At 39.3% G+C, this 23,306-nt stretch overlaps 1 protein-coding gene across 1 annotated transcript; it reads right to left on the bottom strand.

The window, feature by feature from the left end:
• Nucleotides 1-11,344: 11,344 nt before the first annotated feature.
• On the bottom strand, nucleotides 11,345-22,873 carry LOC102063505 (uncharacterized). Its single transcript, XM_014271926.3, has 8 exons — nucleotides 22,107-22,873; nucleotides 20,261-20,347; nucleotides 19,842-20,075; nucleotides 18,487-18,509; nucleotides 17,557-17,702; nucleotides 16,923-17,014; nucleotides 16,734-16,829; nucleotides 11,345-15,665 (listed from the first exon to the last, which is right to left on the bottom strand). The coding sequence occupies exons 1-8, from the start codon at nucleotides 22,653-22,655 to the stop codon at nucleotides 14,022-14,024; spliced, it is 2,871 nt and encodes a 956-aa protein (XP_014127401.3). The 5' UTR covers nucleotides 22,656-22,873; the 3' UTR covers nucleotides 11,345-14,021.
• Between the last annotated feature and the right edge of the window lie 433 nt (nucleotides 22,874-23,306).

The following is a 23,306-nucleotide window of genomic DNA, read 5'->3' as shown; positions in this document are numbered from 1 at the left end:
AGCGCCATGGAGCTGTGGCCACACCGCGCCGGCGGAGCTCACCGCTGTGCCATGGCCTGGAGAAGGCCTTCCCACTGCCCGGTTCTATTAAAATATTTAAAGTGTGTTATCTAGTGGTGTCAAAGAAATGAAATGAGGTGTCAGCACACTCTGAATTGGCAGTCTTCAGTGGTTCAAGTAGAAAGGCCGTTCCACATTTTAGCATTTGGGTATGTATACAAATAAGAATTTAAGCAAGCATGTGTTACAGCTGATTTTAGTACAAAAAGTTAAATCAATTTCATGTTGAATTAAGAAGCAAGAGGGAAATGAGTGAAAGTTAAAGAAGGCAGCACCAATGCAATCTCATAAGGATAGAGAAAGCAAGGATGGAATTTGTCAGTGTAGCACATGGCAATATAATTGAGATTGTATAGTAGAGCAAGTAAAAATTTCAAATTATATGATAAGTTTAAGAAATCTAAGCTATATCAGCTCAGTGTAGTATTACATAATTGTAGTATTACATAATTTTCGAAATAAAAGAAAGAAAATAAATTAGAGTTAAAACACTCTAGGGGAAAATCTGTGTCACAAAAGTAATGCTCTAACTTAAACAAGCTATTTGAAAGAAGAAAAGCAACCCATTAATGTTAGATAGTTAATTTTTGTCCTGACTCTGCAAAGCAGAGTTAACACTAATCTCTTTCTTAAAATTTTCTTTTAAGAAGTCCATATACAAGACCTTAGTTCTAATTCTTCCCAGTTTTGTTTAACTTAAATGATTTAAGTATTTCTCTTCTCTGAGTTGATTTTGTCCTGTATGCTGTACATGTTAGTCATGTTCATGATGGCTTTACCAATTCTTTTGTTTTTAAATTAATTGCATGTGTTATAACTACCTGTGCTGTATCTGAAAAGTTATTTACTCACCCCTCTATGCAGAGTATGGAACTGCTTAATTCTAAGTGCTGCAGTGCTATTCACATTAGATATTACCTGTACCTCTGTGAAGATTATATTTCAAACAGAGCTGATTTTTTTGTTTGTATAAGAACTACTTGCACTTATGCATATCATAAAATTCCCATAGCTGGGCAGTGAGAAAAATGCTTTATAGGATCACATGTCATCCTTTAATGTTGTATGTGCTAAGATTTAGACTTTCCTCTTCGTGAGGAAAATGATCTCTATTAGATCAATTTTAGCTGCAAGCCTACAGTGCATATTTTACATGCTTGTATTCACAGCCAGTCATGTATTTGGATTCCTTCTTAGCATGTGAAATGTGTTTGATCTGAGCAGGCACAGACAGAGCTGAAGTTCAATACCAGATAAAAGCTTCTTTCTTTACAAGGGGATTAACTTTGAAAATGGAATGTGCTCCTTTCAACAAAATATGAGATGCTGATCTGTAGGAAAATAAATATTTTCTTCTTTCTCCTTTTTTCACCTTTACCTTTGTAGCAGCTATTGCATGCTGTCTTTTGATTATGCCAAATGTATTGCTGCAGGAAGACTCCACCTGCCACCAAAAAACATGTCTGATGCCAGATAGGGGTAGACAGCTGTGTATGGCTGCCAGAGTCACAGCACTAACAAAGACAAATGTGCAGGAATGTGACATCCAGACGTCTGGAAAGAGGAATGAATGCTGAAGGAGGAACATGGAACAGCTGATTACTTCCACTGTTAGCTTCAGTAGAACTAAATTAAAAAAAAAAAAAGTTAAAACACAGCTGGCTATTTAGAATGAACTGCTGAGAGATTTGTCAGTCAGTAGCTCCTATTAGGGAGACACTTAGCTTGGGGATATTTTTGGAAAGAGTTTCCCTGGAGTTGGAGAGACTTCAGGCCTTTTGCTTTTTTCTGATTGGTCAACAGACAGGTGCTGAAAAAGGTGGTGGCAGAAATATTGCAGACATGGTGAATAACACACAGACAAGCAACAGCAACTTACTTCTTGTTTTGTGATAGGCTATACCATGTAAAAATATAACAGAATTTTTCCTTTCTCTCTTTCTGTTGTGAAATGAAAAGAGATCAGACAAAGAACTGATTCATGTTGGTTGAAAATACAATTGCCTGCATTTAGAGTTTGGGAGGGGCGTGTTCTACCATAGCAAATGTTTAACCCCTTAAAACTAAATCCAGGTGGGTTTTGTTGTGTTTAAAGAGTCTGTGTCCTTCAAACAGAAATGTATTATTTCATTATATATTTAAAATTTCCTTTTAGATAGAAATCATGTAGTAAACAAACTGGTTTTAAAAATAGGTGCTTTTAGGAATGACACAAAGTAGGCCTCCAAGCTTGTGAGAGAAGAAGGAGCCTTTCAGTGGCAATGACAACTTGTGTGACAACACTGAGAATGCTTGTATGTCTTCATTTTGGATTCAATTTCTGGAGTTTGGACCTCAAAATTGAATCCACTGCTTCTGTCAAAAGCAAAAATTAGAATTTGGACAGAGTACTGATCTTGCACTGCTAAGTCCATCTCTCACTAGGCATTTCGGCTTCAGGGACAGTGACTAAACATTGATGGGGTAAAATCCTGGTACTTTGGCATTGATGGATTGGAAAAATTGACAGTCAGATTTTTTCTAAGTTAAACAAGCTGTCAAACATCATCTCTGTTTAGACAGCATCCAGCTTTTTCTTTTTCTTAAAGAGTACTATTTCTGGTGAAAAAAATAAATTGCAGAGGCAAATTGAGTACATTTAGAAGGCAGTGATGACAAATAATTTAAAAATATATTTCAGACAAAACATGATAATTTCTACTCACCATCAAACATGAAAAGTGCATGATAAGATGTGCACACATCTCATCTTTATTTAAAGATATGTTTTTACATGCTTTAAATTCTCCAGCATCAGGTGTGGACCTTGTATTGGTTTTTTTTGTATCAAAGTAGGAAAAATTCATTTTAAATTAGTGCATTTCATAGTTGATGAATGAGATATCATTTAAGTTTCAGTGCTTCTTCACACAGCAATTTTCTAGTCCTTACATGAGCCTGGTGGTATTAGTCTAGAAAAGGGAGTCAGACTAATGGATCAGTGAACTAATGAATTCTCTTTAAAAAGTGAAATGTCACTGATAATCATGCAAAATATTCACCAAGTCAGAGAAAGAATGCTGATCTGGGAGGAAGCAGCCTAGACAGCCAAGACAACCACACTTTAATGATGATGCAAGTACACATTTGAGAGTTAAAAGCATGAGTGAGACAACTGAGAGAGCCACTGAAACAATGATTCATCTAAAAGGATTACTGGAAGCACCACTTTCAGACTCTTTGGAATACAATTTCTGGCTTTGTCATCAAAACCTGACTAAATCCAAAGAACCTGGCATATGAAAGAGGAGATTTTTGTAATACTACCCCAAAAGACTCTAAAATTCGAAGATGCTATATGAGCAACATAGTACATATATTATTTTCTTTGAAATTTGGGCAATGGTAAAACCTGGCTGTAACCCAGAGAATTTAGGCAATAAATCTGTTACTGAAAAACTTTTGCAAAAGCATTAACTGTACGGTTGCACATGTGGTACAGATAGAAATACAGGCATATCAGGCGGGCAAGATTAGGATCCAACAGAACCAACCAATCTAGGTTTTTCTTTATATCCCAAGAGAGAAGGAAGGGTGATCTAACCAAAACAAACCAAACAACAAGCTGTTTAAATCCCTTTGTTTCCACTCTCAGATCCAAACAGTCTGGAGAGTTAAAGTTTGTGTTGATATAAGCAGGTTTAGAAGAGGTGTTAGATATATTTTATATGGAACTGGAATAATAATTACTATATAATACATGGATTAAATATGTAATAATTGTATTTATAATATAATTGAAAAATTATATTGCAGCTACAATATGTAAATACACTGTACTCAGGAATTAGCAAACACAAGAATTGTATTATTTTGACATAGTTGTACTTACTGTAGGAGAACATCTTGCACAGTTTTGTGATCAGTTGATATATAGCATCTGTATAAACAAACCAATACAACATTCTTATCTCTGTTTTTCATAGCATTTTCCTGCAGTATGCATTTTAAATCCTAAATTGAAACCAGTCTTGTGAGTGACTCTCAGGAATCATCAACCTCTAAAGCTTTGCCTTGGGAAATGCTGTCTGTGAGTTTTTAAACATAAGGGTCGATTACCTCAAGATCCCATAGAAGTAAGCACCTCTCCTTTGAAAACATTTAGCTATGTTTGACCAAGAGCCCTTTCCTTACCTTGTTCTACAAATTGAATGGATGGTGCAATATTCCAACAGGCAGTGAAGGGTTTCCAGCCCCAAGGGTTTTCTGCATAGCCAGGTTTGATACTCTTCATTTCTCTGTGCACTTGTACTGGTGAGAGTGAGAGTGAGTTTGCAGTTTTGGGAATTGCACAGAAGAGATGTCAGAGACTATGCTTAGGGTTGTTGCTGTCCCTTGACTTCAAGCCCTTATCAAGTAAATTAGTAAATATAATGTGACAAAACTTTTAACAATAGTTAGCTGCCATCTTTCAAAGTTCATTGACTTAATGCATAAAGTTATTTCAAATAATAAATAAAATAATAAATAATAATAAAATAATAAAGCTCATAAGATTTTTTTTCTTACAAAAAATCTTATGATTACAAAATGTAATATGTGGAGATAAATCACCCCTTCTAAAAATCGTACATGAACTGAAAGATGACAGTGATGGCATCTACAGTTTGTTTTCAAAAAGGAAATGATAAGGACAATTTCACAGTTAAAAGTTGCAAGAAAAATTAGTATATTTTGAAAATCAAGGTGAAAATCAAAGTGCAAAGAATTTTCTAATACATTTTCTTGGAGAGGAAATAGAGCAGTTATTAAGTGAGTTTCACCCAAAATGTCCCATCAGAAATCCAGGAAGGAAGCTGATTCTCTTTTGTCTGTATCAAACTTTCATACGGTTTGAGGAAAGTCCTTTTATCTAAACTCTTTTTTTTTTTTGTTAATATTTAATATAGAGCTTTTATTCTAAGTATTTCACTATTATTAGAGTAGACATCATTGTTTTGATACTTTGCTATTAGTTTGCTAACTTTGAAAATGTTTTTAACTAAATACTTTAAATTTTGGTCAGTTTTAAGAGTAGAAGCTAACGCCTTTCTAGTACACACATCAGTCCTTGCACAAGTCTTTCAAGTTCCTGAATGTAACAGCTTTGAAAGCAGACTGTACATTTGTTCAGACTCATAGTTGTACAGACTGGACGTCTGCCTCACTGCTAAGGTCTTGTAGAGGCTGCATAAGGTTTACATGACAAAGCCTTTCCCTTCATCATTATTTGATTTCTGAATGTTTGATGTCAGTCTTAATATTATTCCTGTACTTTGTATGAATAAAGATGGAATAAAGAGATACTTGGACATGATTATATGGAGAGTTTGCTAAGCCTGTTTGAAATTTAACTTCTAGTTAAATTGCACGATGTGTGTTCCACAAACTAGTGTTTCATCATATGATCTCTCTGTGTAAGTTTAATTAGGTTTTTAAGTTCTGCCTTGTACACTGGCATCTGAATGATTGTTATTTAATACATCCAGACACACATTTCCTCAGAAGTACAGGTCAAAATGTTAACAAGCCTTCATCATAAATCTCTTCAATCTGGTGTTTGTTTAGTGATGCATAGTGATAACAAAGGGTCAGTATTGGCCCTTTACTGAGCTTGCAGCCCTCACATCTTTTCAGAGCATTTCTTATTAGTAGTGAATGCTTTCCAGAGCATTTCTTAATAGTGTAAACAACCCCATCCTTTAGGCCTCTATTATGGGAGCAGAGGCCTAAAGGTGGAGTTGTTCACACTATTATGTAGTTAGAACTTTGTGCACTTTGCTTCTTGGGTAATACTCACAAAATGGGACAGGACAGAGGAATGGCAAATGCATATGAGGGAATCAGCGCTCTAGGTATCATCATCATCATTATTATTATAATTATTAATTCGCAAATGAGTGAATAATCTTTTTCTTTTTAAATGGTTGTTTATTCTAAATGTCATATTTTTTGTAGTAGCTGATACACAGTGAAAACATAAAAAATTGTTTATAAAACTTTGAATAACACAATAGAAAAAGTATTTGAGACTGAATATATGAAGTAATCAGTTTATTATCTCTGTTGCTTTGTGTGGGTTTTTTATTAACCTACTTGTCTGGTAAAGTACATTTGCATCCTTTTACTCAAAAATCAAGAGTTCCCAAAGCCTTAATATAATTTCATCCTTGGACATGCTTTCTTCATGGTGTTTTGATATGTTTCATTACCACTGGGTTACTGCTGGTGCTATATGCACTTACTATGATTTGTTTTGTAAATATCTTATGTGAGAGAATATGGAAAACATAAATCAGGTTTATAAAGCAATGAACTTGGAATTTATGGAAGACATTTAGCATTTCGCAGCTAAAACTGCATAAATAATTAATATGTAATTTGATCAATCAATAGAATTCAAAAGCAAAATCCTTGAACAAAATCAGAAAAGGATAAAAGATGAATAGGGAAAAAAAGTGGAAACAGTTGAGAAAGCTTTGCATTGACAACCAAAATAAACACAATTTTAGGTCTGGAATAAATAAGGTAAAGATTTTCCTGGAAACATACCAAAGTAATTCTGTGAAATGTAGTGCAGAAATGTCTGGTTTCAGCAGTGGAAAGAACAGTCCATAGATAAAGGTAAATGTCCATATTTTTGTGGTTTCTTTGGAGGGGATGGCAGGAATTAACTCTGTGAAGATTAGAGAAGAACATACTAATAAACTTTGCCTGCTGTAATGGTAATGTTTCCATACTAAGAGTTTTGTGTGCAGCTCAGATCACTTCAATGAAATTAGTTTGTGAAAGAGGCATATTCTGTATCTGAGGAGTTTTCTAGGCATAACAGCAATTCATCTGCTTGGCATCAGCTGAGACTTGTGAGAAGTTATTTTTCTCAATAGGTATATTGTAGATTACGTTGGGCCAGCTGAGTAGCAGAAGAGGAAAGAATCCTTCAACATGCTAAGGTACACAATAGACCCATATTGTGCTTTTTGAGGGTGTACTTATATCAAGCTTGCACATCTCAGTACATTCTCTTTCTATTAAATTCCTAGCAATGATGATGAACATGTGTTCTTCACAGGATGAACAGTAAGGTGTAAAAAGGCCCCTGACTGAGGTGTGCATCCACTGGGTGTGATGGCCTCTCCTGCTCAGTAATGCCCCTCAGCAGTGGCAGCCAAGGAGTGCAGGACCTGCTGCAGGTGATGCATTGCTATTTTGTGATTGCTGAGGAATGAGAGTCTGGAGAGCAGCACTGTGGAAAGAGAGCAGGGGTCGATGGTAAGTTGAACGTGTGTCATGGTGCCCTGGCAGCCAGGAGGCCATCCCTGTCCTGGGGTGCATCAGGCACAGCATGGCCAGCCAGGCAAGGGAGGGATTGTCCTGCTCTGGACAGCCTCACCTTGAGCACTGTGTGCAGTTTTGGGTGCCACAATATAAACAAGACATTAAGCCATTAGAGAAAGTCAGGAGGATGGCAACAAGACATTGAAGGGTCTGAAAGGGAAACTGTTTGTGAAGTAACTGAGAAACTGAGATCACTTGCTCTGTTCAGCCTGGAGGAAAGGAGATGGAGGGGAGACCCCACTGCAAAGTACAGCTTCCTTGTGAAGGGGCAGGCACTGATGTCTTCTCTGTGGTGACCAGGAACAGGATTCAAGGAAACACCAGGAAGCTGAGTCAGGGCAGGTTTAGGCTGGATATCAGAAAAAGGTTCCACAGCTGGAAGTGGCTGGGCACTGGAACAGGCTTCTCAGGGAAGGGGTCACAGCACCAAGCCTTGTCTGAGTACAGAAGCATCTGGACAATGCTCTCAGGCACATGGTGTGATTAATGGAGTGTCCTGCACAGGGCAAGGAGTTGGACAAAAACTACATAAATGATGAAAACTCTTTGGTCCATAGCAGGCCATTTACATACTATTAATCCTCTGCTGCCCAATGGCTGTTAGAAAAATGGAAATAAAAAATGTGTTTCTTAGTGACATAACGTCTTCTAATTTTTTAAAGATCGTTACTACAGTAAAGAGATAGTGGCAACATGCTGAGAGGAAAGAAGAAATCTCCAATTTACTGTAAGATTCCAAATAAAAAAAGGAGAAAACAGAAAATACAGTGTTAGACTGAACAGGGAAAACTAAACAGCTTATAGATTGCAGCTCTTCCTCCCTCTGCTGCTCATCAGCTGCAAGTGTAAATGTAGCTTACTGATGCCTATATCTATATGGATGAGACACTGGCATGCTCCAGGCTGAAAATAATCCTATCCTTTTGGCTGCTTATATTAAATTCTGTATTGTTCAGTGACCCAGGATGGAGCAAAACATCCTCACATTCTTTTCTTTGGAACACTACACTGAAAATATGACTCCCCTTCAGACCTAGATTTAACACCACAAGGAATTCCTATTACACAGTGCTAGAAGTCAGGAAAAATTGGCCAAGGCATCACACAGGTATAGATTGCTATAATTACTACAGCAGTTGATTTCTTTGTTCTGGAAAGACGTTCCCCAGTGGAGCCCATGCATGGCGGCCGGACACGCTGCCCACAAGGGCTGTGGAGGAGGCACAGGCTGTGCGTGCTCCCCTCTGGCCAACACTCCTGGAAGTGGGCAAGGGCATGGGAAAGCCCCAAGGGCCAACCAAGAGCTGGTTCTGGAAATGGTGGGAGCACTAAAATGAGGGATTTGGAAGTCTCTTCTGATCTGTGACTCAGGGATTGCACTGGCACAGGTGCAGCACTTGGCACCTGGCCTTGTGGAACCTCATGAGGTTCTCGTCCCACTTCTTAAGCTTGTCCAGGTGCCTCTGGATGATGCCATCATCCCGTGGTGCCCCTGCCCTGCTCAGCTTCCCGTCCCCTGCAAATGTGGGGATGCTCAGTGCCCCTGGGTGTCATTGCTAAAGGCACTGCCAAGCCCCAGTCCCAAGGCAGAGCCCCAAGGGACCCCCCTTGAACTGGCCTAGTGAAAGATGTCCGTGCCCACAGGGGAGTTGAGACTACAGAATTCTGTAATGGCCTGGCTTGAAAGGGACCTTGGAGATTACCTTTTTTCAACCCCCTGCCATAAGCAGAGACACTTTCCACTAGACCAGGTAGCTCAAAGTCCCATCCAACCTCGCCTTGAAGACTTTCAAAGGACTGGGCATCCTCTACCTCTTTGGACATCTTGTTCCAGTGCTTCACCACGCTCACAGTAATGCATTTCTCCCTAATCAAAACCAACTACTGCAGTTTGAAGCCATTCCCCTGGTCCCATGACTACATTTCCTGACAGTGTCCCTCTCCAGCTTCCCTGTGGGCCTCCTTCAGATACTGGAAGGTTGCTGTGGGGTCTCCCCACAACTGTCTCTTCTCCAGGCTGAACAGACCCAACTTTCTCAGCCTGTATTTATAGGGGAGGTGATCCACTGCACTTAACAACTTCATGGCCCTTCTTTGGATTTGCTCCAACAGTTCCATGTCCTTCTCCTATTGGGGATACCAGAGCTGGATGCTCTGCTGTAGGTGGGGTCTCACAAGAGCAGAGTTGAAGAGGAGAATCAGCTCCCTTGACCTGCTGGCTGCACTTCTCTTGATGTAGCCCAGGATACCATTGGCTTTCTGGGCTTGTGTCCAGTTTTTTATCAACCATCACCCCCCAAGTGCTTCTCTGCAGGGCTCAATCCATGTTTTTCTCAGCCTGGATTTGTGCCTAAGACTGCACCAACCCAGGTGACTGACTAGATGGCCCTTGACATCCTCTCTAGTCCAAAATCTTCTATGTTTCCAGTATTTCAACAAAATATTGCCTATATTAAAAAAAACCCACATGGCATTCTTAACTACTAGGAACTGAGTTTATTAAGTTACTTTTCAGTAATTAGGGGTCCTTTTTGCAAAACATAGGGTCTTCATCATTGATAGAAAGCTCACACAATCTCCTGCTCAATTTAGCCAGCAAATTTGTCTGCACTGTTCCAATTCAGCTTTGCAACAGGTTATTCAAACAGTTGATACCATGTTCTCAATATAATATTAATAAATTATCTTTTCTAATACTACTCATGAGTCTTATATGCTCAATATAATTATAGAAACATGAGCCTCTGCAGCATTATTAGTTTAAGCTTATAGCTTCTCTGCAGTGATCCCAGGGAACTACTGTTTCAGTATTTGAGGTCATATCAAATACTCTCCTCCTCCTTACTCTACCTACACACCAGGGTTTATTAACAATGAAACAGTTCAAGTGCATATCTATTTGATTTTTTCTTTCTTCAAGTTAAATGAATGATTTTTTTATTTCTTCAGGTTAAACACACTTACTTTGCACTCAAGGATTTTTCACTGCTTATTAAACCTATTGGGTGTAATAAATTTTTTAGAATACAATATATACTTCACTTTTAAAGAAGCTTAAAAGGGAACAATGCTCCTTTGTTTTTATTAAACCAAAGCAAGTCTAAGTGAACTGCAATGATCCAAATAAGAATGTTCTACTGCCATTTAAATAGCTGGAAGAAAACTATAAAGGGAAACTGAACTATGTTACCTGAAGAATGAAAACTAACCCAAGCACCAGTACTTAACAGTCTTACCACACAGACCATCAGTTTTTATGTTAGAAAGTTACTAGATCTGAGTTATCAAATACAATTTCAGAATAAAGCTTTAGCTAATAACCAATAATAAAATAATAATTAAACCAAAACCACAAAATAATGCAAAGTTTGCTTTAGGAAGTTAACCTTTAAATATTGACATTTAAGCAGCTCTAAATGTCAACTAAACAATTGTTTTTAATAAATTTTATTTTTTTTAATAGTTACAAAACCAAATAGTTGTACTTTATCTTTCAGTTGCACCTTTTATCCAGGCAGTGACATATGTGTTAATACAGCTCTCAGACATATATTGAACAAACATCACATTTCTGACAGCTGGAGAGATTAGCCTCAGTAGGACAGCACTAGAAACTTTCAGCTCATTTGTGAAGCATGTTCAACAAGTACTTTAGCTCTTATAATAAAATAAACTATTTTAATTGCTTTCCAAGGTTTCTATTAAATCATCAAGTAGTATAGTCATGAACCACTAAAAAAGCTTTCAAACTGGCCTGCAGATTTAGTTTACAAAACCTGAAATACATAGAGGGCTTCATAACAATACCACAAAACTTGATGAATATAATTTTTCAGCCATATGTGGAACTGCTTAATTTTTATCCCCTGTATATTAAGGAATCAGAAAGATACAGAATTGTGTAAAACAAATTACTGAGTTTAGAAAAATATGCTATTTCCTTGGTCCTTTGGGGTTTTTTTCTTTTTTTTAATGTTTCTTTGTCTGTTTTCGAGTTTTTTTCCCAGCAAGGGCAAATTTCCCAGTAGTATTTTCAGACAAATGCTTCACTTTAACACTGCCTTTTTGTTTACCTATAATCTGAAAAAAAAATATATGCACATACCTAAGTTTAGATAACCTAGGAAAGTGAGGCTCTGAGATCAGTCCTCACTGCTACACAGAATTTTATGACGATGACCAAGACAGTGGTGTAAGTTATTCTCTATGGATAAAAACCCAAATATGCATTAGGGACAACTCTGAATCCCATTTCTTTGAATTAGCTCTGGTTCACCCAAGATCACTGATTGTCCTGCTTCCATCCAGGACAGGGTTAATTTTTACAGTAGTCAGGAGGAGGCAAGCCCAAGACCCAGAGGTTATTCTGTACCTCACAGTATTTTCAGGGAACAGGGGAAGGGCTCCCTTCTGGGTCAGCACAGTATGGCCCAAGGAGTGGGCAAGGACCCTCTTGTTTGTTTCTATGTGAATCAGATCTGCCCTGTAAAACCTGAATGCTGCACTGTAAGGCACTTGGTCAGCAAAGCCTGAAAAGCAGCCCCAGGACTGGAGCAAACCCCCACACCCACAACTTTTACTTTCAAAGTAGTATATAGTAGTATTTGCTTTATGAGTGTCTTTCCACTAAGAGAAAAAGTATCTGGATGGAAGATAGACTTTATCAAACTCTTATGAAATAACAGAAATTAACAGAAGACAGGTTGAAAATATGTTAAGCTTCAGAAACTTGTTATAGTTTCTGATTAACCCTAGCTCATTAGGAATTTTTTTGTCAGTGTAAAAGAAAACAAACATTTTCTGCAACTTTCTGGCATTGAATTTTACAGGTGCCTCATCTGACTCTAAAATTGTTCTCTTGCTTTTGTTAGTGAGACCAACTGCCACCTGTGACACTGCCATTATCATCTTGCTCAGCCTTTGTCTTACAGTGATTTAACATTTCTCTCTTACACATGCATAACATGACAAGAATGTCTAGAGATAACAGCAGAAAAAAAATCTTAGGAGAAATTGAAATACAGTAAGATTTAAGAGATGAACATCAAGAACAAAAAGAGTAACCATAAAGAGAATTTTCACCACCTTCCTTATTGTAATGCAGCCAGAAAAGTCGTATTATTGCGATAAATAGCAGAAACATTTAATAATTTTCAGCACATTTAATAAAGGAATGCACAACCACAGAAAAACTGAGGCAAGAACTGAACACAAATGAAATCAGGTCAAAATTCCCTGAAAGAAGAATGGTTTCTCTAAGCTTTATGTCACAGTAAGTATATTAGTAAATACTGCAGAGATTTGAATTTAAGTAATATTTTTCTTACAGAGTTACAGAGGTAATTTGTAGATTATTGATTTTTCTAGTTGCCAGTGAAAACTTCTGAAGAAATATTAAACATTCTGCATTTTGATTTAATACTGCCAGTTGACATATCTATCTAATACACAATTAATTTCTTTAAAGCCTAGCATCAGCTTTTGCTGAAGCATTAACAGTAAACACAATAGACCTTTATTCTGAAACAGTGCTTCTGTCTGTGTATTCCAATAACTAAAGCAGTTATCTCTTGGATCCAGCAAGATAGCCAGCAAAGTAGAAAAGGTGGTCTTTTTATCCTTACTGTGTACTGATTTTCAGACTAAAAACTCCATGAATTCCAAATCATTAATATATAGTAAGAAGTGCTGTTTTCCTTTTTTTGTTATTATTACACACAGATGTCAAAATAAAGTTTTTGTGGTTTAAAAGCTAGGTTCTCCAAAAGCTTTCAATAAAACAGCAGGTTAATCTGTCCAAGTATCCCCAAACAGTTGCCAAAAAGAGCTGAAATTCAATTGTGATTGTTTTTCCTGAAAGCACTTCAGAAGTGTAGCTGACACCCTTCTGCAGTGTGTAACAAGAACACTGATATGATGCTTCCATTTCAAAAGCACAAGAGAAATTATTGAAATTACACTTGAACTCATACCTTCAACATACATTAAACACATCACAGAAAAAGGAACAGCCAAGGGGAGATAAGTAAAACAATTTTAAGTAACACCTTCAATATCCTTTATTTTTGTGGCTCTCCTCCCTCCCTGCCAGTGAGGTGAATGCTCTCGGTGTTCTCTTACCCATTGAAGTGCAAGTGCTGCTGCACACAGACAGCAATTAACTCCCGCCACTGAGGCTTCCCCCAGCTCGCTCTCTGGGACACCTCAGCTCCCCATCCCCCAAACACACCCCAGAAGGTTTGCACTCTTGAAGATGCAGCATCTATGGCTATGCTTTGGTCTTGAGCAGGACACGACATTTTTGGTTGTTTCTTGAGATAATGACTATACTATAAAAGTCACTTCATTGCATTGTACTGCTCATAAGCAGCTATGTTTCTGACACAGATATACCTTGATTGGTGAGAAGTGGGTAGAACAGCTGTAAAATCACAACTATGCCCACCTTTTAATGTGTTAAGTAGCATTTATTTCATTCCAGCTTATTGTCCTTTTCAGTCTCTCTTCACATCTGATTTTGTTCTACGTGACATTTTGTCTTCAGCAACAGAAAAATATTCCGATGCATGGCTGATATCAGTAGAGACAGATGTTTGACTTAGCTCTTAGGTGTCAGAAGTGCTGTCTCTTAGCATTTCTCCTGTCTCACTTACTGCAAGCACAGAACCTCCTAAAGATGGATCATTGCACGTGCCAGGAACAGAACAAGCTGTGCTCTGACACTGTACAGGCTCAGGTTCATCCTCCCTTCTAGGACACAAACAGTTGTTTTCAGGAACAGCTTCTTCATCTTTTACCATTTTTTGTTGTTGTGTTGCTTCAGGGAGTTGAGTGGAGGATGCATTCTCATATTCAACAGGAAGGACTCCTGAACATAAAGGCTGACAAGGAGTGTTACCATCACCAAGCCTTTCTGCACTTTCAGTGTTTTCAGATGAGTTCACTGGCAAACGTGAGCCTTCACATTTTGGACGACTCTGAAGAGAAGAAGGCTCTGCACACTCTGAAGTTACAGGTTTTCCTAGATTTAGAAGTGTTTTGTCAGATTTAATCTTCTCCTTATCAATTTTTTCTGTTCTGTTTCCAGAAAAAAACACAGAAGAAGTCAGCAAATCAGAGGTATTTCTGAGAATGCCTCCAAATGAAAATACTGGTGAAGGCAATGGAAAGTTACTTTTGAAAGGAAACACACAATTATTGGTGAGAAGAGGGGTCTTGGAGACGTCATTCATCCCAGCTCCAGTGTTGGTGTCTGAAGTACCACAGGCTACAGTTGTGCTGGATTCTGAGGTGTGAGGTTTTTGCTCCCTTAAGACAGATGGTTTCTGTGTACCACATCCTCCAGGTTCCTTTGCACAAGGTGTTTTTTCCTTCATGTGAGATAATGTTTTGTCAGATGGCTTCTCAGATTGGGTGAAAAATGAGGATGATGGTAACACCTTACATGAATTGCTAGCTTCCGATCCTGCAAACCAATCTCTTTCTGAATTGCCAAAGGGAAACAAAATGTGTGGTTTCTCACTTTCAGATGAGACTAAATTAGGACTTGTTGGAGCATCACAAACTATGTTCTTGGCTTCAGGACCATATTTATTCTGGTTATTGGTTTTATCCAGCTTATCACATTTCCCTAAATAAAACTGAGGGAAAGTACATCTCTTGTCTTGCTTTTTAAAGGAAAATGTACCTCTGTCTTTACTAAATCTTGGTAATGAGTTGTTAGATGCACTGAAAGTAAAAGGTACACCTGAAGGTCTCTCTGCTGAAACATCTACAGATTCTGAAGCTGAAACAGTAACAGCCACTGTTGCTGCTGGTTGTAAGTCCAATAAAGTGACACAATTTGCATTCATTTCCTTGGATGAATCAGTACCTGCTGATGCCTGTCTTGGCCATTTTTCTTTAATTAACAAGTCTGGAGAGGCTTCTGACAAAGCTACACCAGATACTTCCTGGCCACTTCCCTCATGAAATAATTTTAAGCCACCATTACTTGTGCATGGGATGCTGTGAGCACTGCTTCCAGGAGAGTTTCCTTTGTCAAAGCCACCTCCTCTTTGCAGGGCTCCCATTTTTATTTTATCTGTCTTATTTGCTTTGGCAGGTGAAGATACAAAAGAAGTTCCTGAGGACTTATTCTTGAAGGCCTCAGCAGTTACAAATTTATACTTTTTGTTAGCAGGGAAACTTTGAGTCTTAAACACATTGGTGAGCTTCTGAAGTTCCATATAGTATTTGTAACGTAGCTCCTAGAATTACAGGAAAAAATAAATCACATTATCCAACATGGTATTTGTGGATTCAGCAGTTATAAAACTCATGTATAACTAAGACTGAAGAAAAGTTTTCCTATATTCTAGAGAATTCTAATGTATTTTTCCATTGCTACTGGAAGGCAACAGGACACAAGTCCTTACAGAAAAAAGTGCTTTAAACACAATTGAACAACATACACATAGAATCCTGATGACAAAGTAGGTTTGGAAAGAGAAGACTACATAAAACTGTATTTAAAGTCACTATCAAAACCAAAAATATATAAAAACACTAACTTAGATATTAAGCAACAAATTCTCAATCAAATTCTCATGAAAAATAGCCATCTGAAATTAAGTTAGATGGTTTTGTTCTTTTGTTATTATATATAATTGCATTCTTAATAGCAATAGAAAATAGGTATTTTCCAAAACAATGCAGAAAAAAATTTTCTGTATTTAAAGGACCTAAGCAATTTTAAATACACTCATCTGCCACTGGTATTCTCAGAACATGCATAATGTGATTCACTGCCAGCCATGTTTCACTAACTGTAACTGGAATCATTCTCTGCAGAACAATACTGAGCCACCCACATGGAGCTGCTAGTAAGTAAAAAAAAAATTAAAAATCTAGTTGCAAAACTGCATCATTTGAAATGAAACAAAAGAGATTGAATTCAGTTTCATGTCAAATTATTATGTGTTCTTACAAGATGGAACTCTATTCTTTAGGAAACAGAATACAGGCAGATAACTGCCTCTTCAAATAGACACTAGGGAAGTTTATTAGGATTAGAAACCAACAGATGTGACTCAAAAAGCCACATTAAATATAAAAGTAAATATTCGAAGTCAGTAGTAAGATTAAGTTTCAGCTTTCTAAAGGTAAAAAAACCAAGTACAATTCTGACAGCTTTAATACCTAGCCAGATTTCATTCTAGAATTGTAAGAGTAACTTTCTACTCAGGAAACTGAAAAACATGTTAAAAGCTTATTTAGAAAGTTCCATCACAACAAATAGTAACTTAGCCATACTTACAACTGATGTTTAATCATACCTCATGGCTCATATTTTGAAATGCTGACATTTCTGATATTGACATAAAGCGAGTAGGGATCCTGCTACCGTCTGCTTCATCCTGTCCTGCTACAGGCTGAAAAATATTTTGCAGCAGACATATTTCATTCTGATAAGCCAAAACAGACAAAATAGTACCATGCTGAAGAACACATAGCCAATAACTTACAAGAAATGTGTTGGGTATATTCTTCTGGTCCTGCCATTGCTTTAAGGTATCTTTAAATAGAGTTGAGCTCTCATTTCCTTCATAAGGCAGCTCTATTAGAAAAAACAAGGATAGTGATGAACAATATATGAAATATAGAAAACACTGAAAGGCTCCTATGCACCTAAATGGATTCCATTTAAGAACAAAAATATAGTGCCCTAAGTGAGACCCCAGTCCCTGCTGAATTTTCTGTGATATACAGCAAGAAGCCTGTGTAATACATATTTTAAATGCTGGAAATGCCTAGCCTAACAGAAAACATAACACCTACTCCTGGGAGGTAAAGGCACCTAATGTGAGCATAGCCAATACTGGCATGACACCGCAACAAACGCCCGTCTAGTTCAGCAACACACTCCTGACAGCGCTACTGGCTGGGTACCCACAGTGCTGCACAGCCTGAGAACCTGCTGCAGAAAGCACATTCATAACACCCATTTAAAAACCCCTCATGAAATTAGCATCCATTTCATTTGCTCAGATGCTTTCTTGCATGTGTTTGCCATGCAGGTTGTTTATCAGCAATTGGATCCACAAGTTCCAAATTTCTAGACTTCCCAAATCTTGTCTTAATTAAGTCCTTCTTCCTGACCTTGAACAATGCCTGCATCAACAGGTGTTAACTCCAATGCTAAGATTTCATTAACCACAGATTTGATATCTATCTTCTTTGGTATATACACTGGTGGTTTTTCCCAGTTGGATGCTATATTCATCACATCAAGCTGAGTTTTCATTCTGGAAAAGAAAAAAAACCCCAATGTTGCAAAAATGCAGTCTGAACATTTCTCTGTGCTTACATGCTAGCTTAATTATACCTGCTTCACATAAAAAAAAAATCAAGTTCTCTAGTTTTTTTCTTAGAATTTGTTCAGTTGAATTCATAATCAATGAAAACTGCAAGTAGTAGTGCTGGTAGGTCAGCAAAAAGTTACACCCTCCACTTTCTTTAGTGTACACCTCCTTTTCAGAGGGCATTGTTAATTTTGGTCTGAAACACAATGTATTTTAAAGAACCCCATTTTCAACATTCTTCCTTAAACAGAGGTTAAAAGGTTCTCAGAAATGTAATTAAGAACTCTTAGAAGACATTACAGGGTATGTGCACTACCAACACAAAACCAAAGGTACTGCAGGATCTCCACACACTCTCTTACACTGAAAGATTTCTGTAAAAGTTTCAAGCATGCTCTAGTGTTCCTGAGTTTAAATAAGATATCTAAAAAGATCTAATCCCCAAGTAGTAATGAATTTCTATATTTGCTTTTTATTAGGGAGATAATTCAAAAGCTTGATTATCTCTAATCCCAGATAGTACATCACTCCAATTCTTGACACATTCCCTAAAATTTGTAATATTGGGCATCCAAAAATCTGAAAGTATTATAATCTCTTAATTACTCAATACTATTTTCATTTAAAATTGCTTATCTTAAGATATCAAATACAGCTATTTTTTTAGTTTTTAATCTTAAAAATCTAAAAGAAAACTAGAGAACTAACAAAACATGAAAAAATATACCTTGAATTCAAGCCACAGGCAACCTATAAATAAAATGAGAATTTGTAAGACATGAGCATTTCTCCAACTATCAGGAAATTATTGCTTTATCAAAATACTTCAGAGACTAAAGTATCTATCTTTATTTCACAGAACTATAGAAAATAATGCTGATAACATTAAAAAACCCACCAGACATAAAAAAACCCAACCTAAACAAGTATGTCTATGATAAAAAATGATCTTGTAATATTTTGTGATAAATACAAAAAAACTCCTTCAGAGCCAAATGAAGACATTCAAATTATGGCCAATATTGTCACCTGATCAGTTTCAGAAGTTCAAATACTTGTAAACATTCAAATGAAGGACTATTTTGTATTCCTTGGAGAGGAAAGGCTTTCCTATGTGCTCTCAATGTGCTATTATACTACTAAAAATGCTATTTTCTAGTTTTAAATCAGGCAGACCATGGTGGCAAGAATGCAGTGCACTTCTGGTCACATGAGACTTCCCAGAGAACATGTAATGAAAAGTAAAAGACCTGACAGGATTAGAGCTGCTTCCCTATAAAACCTGGTGATCTCACTGTACTGGATCTTTACACCAAAAAACACTGTACTGGATCTTTACACCAAAAAACCCAATGCACTGTTATGGAGGGCAGGCAGGGAGGTGCTAAGTGAAAGTGAAAGAAAACAAACAGTAGAAAGAGGAAATAGATTTAACAGGAAGAATGGGAGGAAAAAGATGAGGAAGTTAAGAAAGAACCAAAGGCAAAAGTGGAGGAAGAACAGAAGGCAAAAGAGAAACAGAAGAAACAGGCAGAATATGAAGCAAACTAGGAGACATAGGAGCAAGAAGATGAAAACAGGATGGGGAATGACAAGAAAGGAGGGGGAGGAGGAACAACAGGAAGAAAAGGAGTAAGCTGAGAAAGAGAGATGTGGCAGTGATTAGTGACACACTAATCACTGGAATCACAGTATTTTTTCCAAAAGTGAGAGTTACTTTTACTTCAAGTAAAAGTTACATTTTCTTTTACAAGTCCTTGACCAGACACTTAGTCAAACTCTATACTTTCTTAATGTCCCATTTATCTGGAGGCACCAAAGGACCATTGCAGAAATCAGCAATATGCAGCTTCTTAGGAAAGCAAACAGTAAAAATCACTGATAAGTAGCATATAAAACTTCTTCAAACTTTTCAAAAATGAAAAACACTGTTACAAAAAAGTATGAAGTGTTCAGTAATTTTAATCTATACTTTTCATTTGTTGACTTTGTTTTTCCTGATTGATTATAATCTTAGCTACAATACAGCAGGCTCTATTTGAGTTCTTTAGACAAATGCTATCAAAACCAAAATGCCATCACCTCCAGGAAACACTGAGGATCACATTCATGGACAAGCTTTTCACAATCCTTCAAAAAATTATCAATGGTCTTCTTGTGCATTTCTTTCATTTTCTTCCAAATCTGAAATTCCTTCTCTTTTTTACTTCTTTGATTTCCGGCATCTTCTAGTAATTGCTGTTTTTTCACTTCTAGAGTTTTGAAAATTTCTCCAAATTTCAGCTCAATTATCTCCACATCGTTTTTCAACGTCATCTACAAGCACAAGAACACAAGAACAGATGTAAATGCAATAGCAGTGTCCACACAGAGTCACTTCTCTAAGTAAGCTCAGAGCACATCTACACCACAAGGAGCACCTGTATGCTCCAGGCTGTGAATAAACTACCTTGAGAAGAGAATCAAAGACACACAGAGAATATCCAGCATTTGTAACTCACATCTGCATCATTCGGTTGTTTTGAGATCTCATTGACCAGCTTCTCATTCATTATCCTCATTTGTTTCAGAGTCCTAAAGAAGGTTAACTGCAAGACAATTGAAACATTTATTACAACTTTATCCATTCCATAATATAAATACTTTCAGTGCTTATCTAGAATCAGATCAAGACAAACAAGGAGCTACTAGAGAGGGTCCAGTGGATGACCAGGAGTCTGGAGCATCTCCTTTATGAGGAGAGACTGCAGGAGCTGGGCCTGTTTAGTCTGGACAATAAACATCTCAAAGGCAGGTGCCAAAAGGAGGGTGCCAGAACCTTTTCAGTGATGCCCACTGAAAAGACAGGAACAGTGGCCATAAACTAAACCACAAGAACTTTCACCTCAACACGAGGAAGAACTTCTTTACATTGAGGGTGGCAGAGCACTGCAACAGGCTGCCTAAGGAGGTGGTGGAGCCTCCCTCTCCTGAGGCATTCAAACCCCACCTGGTCACAATTCTGTGTCACCTGCTCCAGGTGACCCTGGCTTGGCAGGGGTTTGGACTGGACGATCTCCAGAGGTTCCTTCCAACCCTATCAATTCTGTGATATTCTGAACAATATAGTAAAAAAGCTTGTGATTCAAAACATCACTTAATAACATTTAAATCTTCCCTGGATCAGTACACAAACCTCCCTCTTCTATTTCTCAAAGTAATGCTCTTAGGCTCACCTACAGTGCACACTGATAGAATGACTACTTTAGAGCTATAACATTATTTTTCTCAGGCTTTTTTAACCCCTCCCCTCCCATACATTTATCACAATATGAGTTTTAATGGTGTTATTCCAATTTGGCAAAAAGCTGTCTGATACTCACTTTTTCTTTTTATGCCTCACATTGCTAAAACAGAAAGCTGTTCATAATCAATATGTTTCAGTTTGAGTTTAATTTATCACTGAGTCTTCCTCCTTTATTTCTCAGAATCACTACATCTTTGCAGAATCACTACATTATTTACAAAATATGTTTAGTGCAAAGTCTGCTTTCCCCTGGTTCCCACTTGTGACATGCAATTGGTAATGTGAAAGGCAGGAGGAAAATCAGTGTAAAAACAACTTTTGTCTTGACTAATAGTCAGTGCTGTATTTAAACTTTTATACTTGTACTTCTCATCACTGCCCCATAGTTGTTTCAATTACTGCACAACAGAACTGCCATCCTGCATCTCAACTTGCACAGGGCATGAAAAGCTCATTCTACCTAAATAGTCCCTATTTTGTTAAAAATCACAACTTCTACAACCAGGCAACCAACCATTATGGCAGGCAGCTGCCTTCTTATGCAGACTGTAAAGCAGCTTGCTTATACATTTATTATTACTCACCCAAACTATCTATCCCTAAATATGCAATTATCTGTGACCCAAATTACCTATCACAGCTAGACAGCCTATAAACAAAACACCTCTGGGTGTTTTTTGGAGTTGTTGGATCTTGCTGAACGTGGAAAAACAACAATAACAGAACCAAACATCAACACTCCTCCCCCCCGAATCAAAAAAAACCCGACATCACTCCAAAATAACTCTCCAGGCCCTTTGGTAAATTGGGTTCAGACCTGTTGCTCCTGTAATACTGCCTGGTCCCCCGTGTGCGCTGGATGCAGTCTGACGGCAGCCGGGAAAGGCGCAACCCGGCAGGCCACCAACAACTCCCTACTGCCCCAAAGCAGCACAAGCCCCTCTCCTGCCCAGCACGCCGCGGCTTTTCCCGTGTTTCTGAGTAAAAACAACCCGTGCCCGGTGGGGAACAGCCCAAGCTCCCAGCCAGGCCCCAGAGCGGAGGAGGAGCGCCGCGCTCACTTTTTCTTCCTGGTACACCGTGTCTATGAGGTTGACAGAGTGGAAGATGCCCTGGTGCTCCTCGGAGACGCACTGCCCGCACCCCGCCTGCCGGCACATGCGGCAGTAGAGCTGCACCGGCCGGCTCGGATGTTTCTGGCAGCTTCCCCCGAACGCCGGCAGGGAGAGCGGGTCGGATCCCGGCTTCGGCCCCAGCGCCGCCTCCCCGGCCGTGGCGGCGCCCGCCGCGCCGGACCGGTAGAGCTTGACCACCTCGGCCAGGGTGGTGTTGACGGGCAGGGCGGCCACGCCGCCGCGGGGCAGCGGGCACAGCTTCCTGCACAGAGGACAAGGCACCCGGGCGCAGGACGGGCCCGGGCCCGGCGCCGGCGCCCCGCGGCCGAGACGGGCCCGGCCCGGGTTCCGCTGCAGCTGCTGCAGGCGGGCGGCCTCGGCCGAGGCCAGGCACTCCAGCACGCAGCCCCGGCAGAAGTTGTGCGAGCACAGCGGCAGCGTCACCGGCTCCTCCAACAGCGACAGGCACACGGCGCACGTCAGGCTCGCCTCCATCGGCGGCGGCAAGGGGTCGGGCGGCCGCCGCTCCTGCTGCTGTTGCTGCTTCGGGCTCCGCTCGTACAACTGCCCCTCCACTTCCAGCTCGACGGCACCGGGGGGCTGCAGCCCGGCTGCCACAGAACCCGGGAGGGCTGCGCTCCAAACGCCGCTTCCAGCCGTCAACGTCCCAAGAAGTGGCGCCTGGCCGAGGGAGGCGGGGCCAGAAGATGAGCGTTGGCGATAGGCGGAGGCCCGAGATTGACATCGCTCTTGTCCAATAAAAGCAGGGGAGGCAAAGGAGGCGGGACAGAGCCTTCTGAGACCCGCCTCCTACCCGGCGCCTGAGCGCCCGCGGGGTCCTAGCGCCGCCTCCGCCATTTTGTGACGGGCTGTGGGCGGAGCTCCCGCCTCACGTGCTGGGACGGGAGTGCTGGGAGCTCAGCGCGTTTGCAGTGCCGGGAAGTGTCCTTGTTCCTTTCTGCAAACTGCAGAGTTGAAACCAAGTGACTCCGCAGTGCCGAGGTACGGCTGTTGGGAGCTACCTCCAGCTACGGTTGCAAAGTCAGGACATAACTTCGGTTTAGAATAATGTTAGTGGTGAGCAACTGGCGCAGTGCTCAGCTCAGTTTACTTCTCCCGCCCCCTTTTTTTTGTTGTACTCCCTGC

The sequence above is a fragment of the Zonotrichia albicollis genome, chromosome 5, assembly GCF_047830755.1.
Source record: "Zonotrichia albicollis isolate bZonAlb1 chromosome 5, bZonAlb1.hap1, whole genome shotgun sequence".
In the NCBI taxonomy this organism is placed as follows: Eukaryota; Metazoa; Chordata; class Aves; order Passeriformes; family Passerellidae; genus Zonotrichia; species Zonotrichia albicollis.
Note: the sequence above shows the minus strand (reverse complement) of the source record. Positions and strands in the feature narration are given on the sequence as shown.